Source organism: Miscanthus floridulus, chromosome 10 (genome assembly GCF_019320115.1).
Source record: "Miscanthus floridulus cultivar M001 chromosome 10, ASM1932011v1, whole genome shotgun sequence".
In the NCBI taxonomy this organism is placed as follows: domain Eukaryota; kingdom Viridiplantae; phylum Streptophyta; class Magnoliopsida; order Poales; family Poaceae; genus Miscanthus; species Miscanthus floridulus.
This window is the reverse complement of record NC_089589.1, coordinates 37,524,439-37,531,097: the sequence shown is the minus strand read 5'-3', so window position 1 is coordinate 37,531,097 and position 6,659 is coordinate 37,524,439. Positions and strand designations below refer to the sequence as shown.

Here is a 6,659-nt window from a genome sequence, read left to right as displayed (position 1 = left end):
CATTAGGCACTCGGCAAAGCGCCTGAATCCGGTTGTGATGTGACCACAGGTGAAGCTGGCGCCATACAGCCCATTGTCCGTGCCTTCGTCGATGCTGGACGCAGGACGCTCAGGTCTTCGGCGATGGCTTTCACAAAATACGGTCCTGCAAAAAGAGTGATTTGGTCCTCGACGGACTAAATGGGAACCTACACAACGGCACGGTTGTAGGGGCCTATCCTGCTCCCCATGATGGAGACCACGTCCTTTGGAAGACCCCAGGCTTCTTGTTCAACTCCTGATCGAGGGAAGAAACCCACCTGTGCCTGTGCGCGCGCACGCAAGTATCCAATAATGGAGATGATATATGCCCTGGTCTAGTCTCACGTTGTTGTTTCCTCCGCCAACATGTTTCGGCCTGGAGTTCTCCATTCAAAACGTATCCTGTTTCCTAGAGTTTTTTTTTTTCAAAATGTGTTCTGCTTCGTTTGCTTGCATGCTCCCACGTAGAATAAACTCGAATGTGTGCACAGGATGATGCTACATGTATTATTACCGGCCAGCTTGTTATTGTAACATTTCTTATGGAGAACTTCCCATTGAACTAATGTTTCTCTACGTCTCTAACTAATATAATAAATATATTGGCTAGATTCTCTCCGTCATAGTCCAGTATTGGCGTGGAAGTTTTATATACGGATATTAAATAAGTAATTGACTTAGCAAATATATATTCTAACACAGCACAATAAAAGTAAAGAGAGATTATCAAAGTTTCATAGTGATAAAGTTAGTCAACACTGTTTTCAATGCACATGAGTCTTCGAAATTAAGAGATGAAACTCCCACTTTAGACGACTGGCGGTCCTTTTAATATTCTTATTGGCCAAACTTCTTAGGCCAATCACAATGGGGGGTCATTTCCTGGTTTCCATTACGTTTACATCAGCTCTACAGACCTGATTAGAGAAATAAAATTGTCTCTGTTACAAGGGATTTATTTTGAAGGACCGAACAAGGTGACCAGAGGTGGTGAATGGAAGCCTATTCAAAATTTCTCTTGAAATGGCCGCTGTCTCAAGATCATCCACCAAAAGCTCCAAACACGTGAACGATGCCCTTGTGCCAACTAGTTGTTTGACGTTCACTAGGAACACAGCGGGACACTATAGAGACCAGAAAACTGACACATCACTGAAAGCCCATAAATGGTTCTCTCCACCTCTATCACGAGGAGGCAAGAACCCAACTCGAAATCCCCTAAACCAACTGGTGGTTAGAGGACTGCTCACTCCCTGTGCTGCTGCATCCACCCACATGCCTTCCTCGCTGCCGTGCTTTGCTGCCAAGTGATCCCCACCAATGTTCGTTTCCTCCATGGAAGGCATCTGTATGTATGGACGAGTTTGCACCCGCATGACTCCCCACTATGCCTCGTCCGTCGTGGCTTCAACCGCCATCCTCACCTCGCCCTTTGCACCACCGCCACCATGCCTCCCCACCCGGCCCCTCTGTATGCCACCACCCAGCTCCGCACTGCCGGCAAGCATAGCGGTGACCTACTCCACGCGCCGATGAGCCTCCATTAGCTGAAGCGGCAAGGAGGTGTTTGTGGTGAAAAGTGCATGTTGCAACTATATGTTTCAAGTGTTTTTGAGGTATGTTACAAGTGTTTTGTATCGATGTTGCAAAAGTAGATCCATATATTGCATATGTTGCAATGGCTATACACATATGTTTCAAGTGTAGGTTCTAAATGTTTCACCTGTTTCAGGCATATGTTTCAAGTGTTTCATTTAGATATTGCAAAAGTAGATCTGGATGTTGCACATATATACAAGTGTTTCAAGTGTTTTCTTACGTATGTTGAAGTGTTTTCATCTAGATGTTTGCATTGGCTACACATGTGGTTTCAAGTTTTTTATGGTGTTTTGCAAGTGTTTCAGACTTATGTTGCAAGTGTTTCAATTGTTTCAGACGTATGTTGGAAGTATTTTATTTAGATGTTGTAAAAATAGATCTGGTGTTGCACTTGTTGCAGTAGGACGCCCGTGCCGCAGCCGTCTGCTACAGCTGCTGGGCCCACGTGCATGCGCGTGGGAGCGGAGGGCACGCAAGCGGCAGGCATGGGAAACAGAGCGGGGCGCAGATCGGCCATGCGCAGGCTCAGGAAATGGAGTGGCACGGCCCCCACGTGCGCTAGCGTCCCGGAATGGATCGTTCCGAGCGCTAGCAAGTCCGTAAGAAGATGACACGAATAAGACAATGGCCTGTGCGTCCGGAGATCAGCGAGTTAGATCGGCTCATTTGTAACTGAGGCTGTGTTTAGTTCGTGAATTTTGGAAATTTGGCTACCGTATCACTTTCGTTTTTATTTGACAATTATTGTTTAATTATGGACTAATTAGGCTCAAAACGTTCGTCTCGGAATTTCCAACCAAACTGTGCAATTAGTTTTTTTTTAGTCTACATTCAATGCTCCGTGCACGTATCGCAAGATTCGATGTGATGGCTACTGTAACACTTTTTGGGAAAGTTTTTGGGAACTAAACAAGCACCGAAGTCTGAGAGAATTCCTGCACTATACCGTAATCTATAGTAGATTCGTAGCAGTTTGCTTTTGTGTTCATATGCTGCGCCCCACCTACTGCATCATTTCACATCCCATCCCATAATCATGTTTCTGATTGTCATAACAGAACCATCGGTTTGTTACAATGTCCCAATCCACTGCCGGAACAGCCCCAACTGGAAAAGAAATTATATATGATTTCTCTCAACCACTTTCACGACACCAGAATGTTTGTTCAGTCCTTTCTGCTGCAATGCAAATAGCCAAATATTTTGCTCTGACAGTGATCCCGTGACTGACCTGACACAAGTTGTTACCATCGTCTCCTTGTATTGCCAGCCAAGAGTGCCCAAAAAGCATCCCTGCAGCTTCAGCAGCACTCCTGCAGAAATCTACTCGATCGAGGTTTACCTGTGATGTGAGTTCTCTTGGACATCTTTTAGGTGGCAAGTCATCCTCCTTTGCTTGTTGCTGTTGGGAAACTGGTTGCTTGGAAGCCGGTGGACACTGGCCAACGTGCTATTGAAGTGGAAGCAAAGACACCCTCCTCTCCTGCCTCGATATATTCCTCGTGTTGTCTGCAGTCTGGTTCACAATTGTTCCTTTGAAGGAGAGGCCACAATCCTTGTCCTAGTCTGCCTGCTCCGGCATGGCTGCGGCCTCGGACCGCGCTGAGGTCGACACAGCCCACCCGTTCCGGTCCGTCAAGGAGGCGGTGGCCGTGTTTGGCGACCGCATACTTGTCAGCAACAGCCATTCCAGGCACAGCAGCAGCAGTGCGGCCGCCATTGCCACCCCAAGCGCCAGTGCCAATGCCACTAGCGTTACTGCCACCCCGAGTGCCAAGCATGAAGCAAGCAGCAGCAGCAGCACCATGACCTTCTCACCCACCCAAATGGCCGAGAGCGAGGCGGAGATAATGGCCGCCACCGTGCCGATGTACTCGGCGCCATCCTCCCCGACATCGCTCGCGTCATCACCTTCGCCGGTCAAGCCGTGCTGGGGGCGCGGCGGCGGCGACGACCACCGGGGCAAGGACAACGAGGCGGGCGGTGGTCTCGTGATCGTGCGCTCCATCCAGAAGCTGGAGGCCGACGTGGCGGAGACGCGGCAGGAGGTGGCGCAGCTCAGGAAGCGCGGGAACGAGATGGAGATGGCGCTGGCGAGCCTCAGTGCGCAGCTCCACCGGGGCCTCTCGAAGCTCGCCGAGATGGAGGCCGACAAGGTAGTGTCGGCTGGGGTGGCGGGGCGGCGCAGCATCGGGGGCGACACCGACGTGGCGTCGCTCACGCTCCGGAGCGAGCGGTGGGGTGACAGGCTCGCCGCAAGCGAGTACCTGCCGTCATTCTCACACGCGCTGAGCCTTGGCGAGATGGACGACGTCGAGCTTATGGGCAGCGGCAGGAGGAGGAAGGCACAGAAGGTCAAGCCCATCGTGCCGCTCATCGGTGACATCCTCTTCTCCAGGAGGAAGAGCACCAAGGAGAAGGTTGACGATGGCTTCTACAGTGGTGATCTCTACGGCGTCCTAGGCTAGGCTGATGGCCAGTGCCTTTGTGTGTGCAGTGCGCTCATCTGTGTGGCATGGTGTGCACTTTTTTATTATTTTGATGACTCTTTCCTCTCTTTTTCTGATGTTCTTGTCTGCGTGGCTTGTGCAGGGGAGTTGCGTTTGTGTGAATGTACAAACATGTTGATGCCTTGATGTATCTTCTGTTAAAACAGCAGGATCAACTGGTCAAAGATCTAGCGGGTGGAACCTCTTCTATTCCGGATAAAACAACATAGATCGACTAGAAAGAGAACGAGAGAGAGAGAGAGATGCAAAGGTAGCTGACCATCGGCGGGCTTGCGCGGAGGAGGAAGCCATGACGGTGTCGGTGACGTAGAGTGCCGGTGAAGGGGAGGCAGTGATGTCCGGCCGCGGTGTGGATGTCCTAGCGACGGCGAGGCAGTGAAGAACGGTGGCGGCGCTTCCCATCGATGCTGCGCACCCTTGATCGTTTAGGGTTCTGTCGGTGGGGTACTATGGCTGCGGTCAACCTCGTGTTGCGAGCCGCCAACCCCCACCTCTTTATATAGTGCAGTACGATGGGGCCCACTAACCATATAGGGTTGGGCGCCCCTGATCAGGGCGCAGGATAAAGGCCTAAGTTGGCCGTTGGGCCAATCTTGGTGGAGAGATCAACCTAACATTCTCCCTTTGATCTCACCTTTTGTCTTAAACTTAAAATACGTATCTCTTTTTCCCATTCCATCACAAATTAGCGCATAGAGTGTGCCTCGTCACAACTGTCAGTATCATTGAATTAACAGCTACAACACACCTCTCTGTATTAAAACAGATTCTCATCTAGACCCTTATTATCTAGAAATCATAGCCTTTTCCGTAAACCCATGCTAGCTGTTTACATTAAAATTTGAAAAGAGTAACGCGGGAACTCGAAGCTTCCAAGATTGTATCATCAAGGAATCGATTAGATGTGAAACGGTATCAGCTGATTTGGATGCGATATCAGAATCGACTATTTTGTAGATGACGTCAGCAGACGGCGTCAATGAGCTATGCTTGAATGGCGTCAGAAAGATGTGTCGGACTCTACAAATAAGGAAAATTAGGGTCCAAGTTATTATTAAGTTAGAAAGTTTTCTTTTATTCCAAGAAGTGTAATGAGTTATATTTGAGTAGGATTCATATTTAGGTCCCGGGTATAAATATTAGACCCTGGTTATTATACAACGACACGAAGACTCAATCAATACAATATTTTTGGCTTTCGCCATCGCATTAGGAGTAGGAGTACTGTTGATCTCGACGAGTTTTTCAGCAAATAGGGCTACATCGACTGATCGACCTCCATCTTGCATGTGAGTACCGTCACAACTTGTATTGTGCTTGTAAAGCTGCATCGGCTGATTGATCTTTTATGAGCAATAATATAAGTTAGTTATCGATCCATATCATTGTTTGTAAGACTACATCAGCTGATTGATCTCTTATGAATCATAATATAGATCTAAGTTATCGATCTTGCGTTAAATAACTTGTTGTTTAATACAATATCACCAGTTATCGAATCTGCTAAGATTAATAAGATTTTCCTTGCTATTTTTGGTTGATTCACCAGTTATCGATCTTGTTATAATTAATGTTTTATTAATTGTAACAAATCACCCGATTGAGATAGAGATAGATCGGCATCATATCATCTTAATTGGTCATCCTTTGATTCGATCACGCTTTAAATCTTATAATTGATGGCTTAATTCCGCTAGATCAGTTGTTTTATCTTTATTCCAATCAAACATAGTATGCATCCAAAGACATGTTTCAATCTTGAATAAACTCACTAGTTAATGAGATCTAATCTAATGACACTACCATAGCTGCATCGATCCGGTCGAACCTCACTGATAAGACTTTAGATTAGAAATCATCGATTAGTGGTTTCGTTCATGATCAAGATATGTACTCTATTTGTTTGCTATGACTGCATCGGCTATTTAGCCGATTGCCTATACTCTCACGCATATAGCATGTTTTCATGAGTCTGTCAACATATAGATGGTTTTATAGATTCTTTGGCTTTAGTTTGTTTTTATTACCATAGCTGCATCGATCCGATCGAACCTCATTGTTGATGATAATAGATTAGATTCAGACTATTTGTAGATTCATTTTTATTAGACAATCGATTTGTTCGCATGTTATACTCTTTTCATCAAACTTATCGGCTCGACACTTTATACCGATCATGTTCCATTTAGCCGATGATGTTTTCTTATATCACTTCTTCGCTGGTTACCAATTCTGTAATCAAAGACGGCATCAATCGACTATTTGATAGCATATATTGGAATCTTAAGGAAGGATCTTCTCAATTTTGTATTTGGGTGTGTTGTACTTGTTTTTGTCTCGATTAATCACTCACCATAAATATGTTGTGATCCATGGGCATCGGTTATTTTGATTTACGTCATCATCATTTAACATTAGCCAATCATCCTTAATCTAAAGATCTTCGTTTCATGAATACGCTGGATATCAACTATTTAGTCGATAGCCTTATTGAAGTGGGTACTTAGCTGCATATTTAGAACTATCTGG

The 6,659-nt window shown here is 46.2% G+C and overlaps 1 protein-coding gene across 1 annotated transcript; it reads left to right on the top strand.

The window, feature by feature from the left end:
• Positions 1-3,140: 3,140 nt before the first annotated feature.
• Positions 3,141-4,260, top strand: LOC136490036 (uncharacterized). The gene has a single exon (XM_066486535.1). The coding sequence runs from the start codon at positions 3,201-3,203 to the stop codon at positions 4,086-4,088; it is 888 nt and encodes a 295-aa protein (XP_066342632.1). The 5' UTR covers positions 3,141-3,200; the 3' UTR covers positions 4,089-4,260.
• The last annotated feature ends 2,399 nt before the right edge of the window (positions 4,261-6,659 follow it).

Excerpts from the sequence above, each read along its gene's own strand:
- LOC136490036 (XM_066486535.1), top strand. The coding sequence starts at position 3,201 with ATGGCTGCGGCCTCGGACCGCGCTGAGGTCGACACAGCCCACCCGTTC.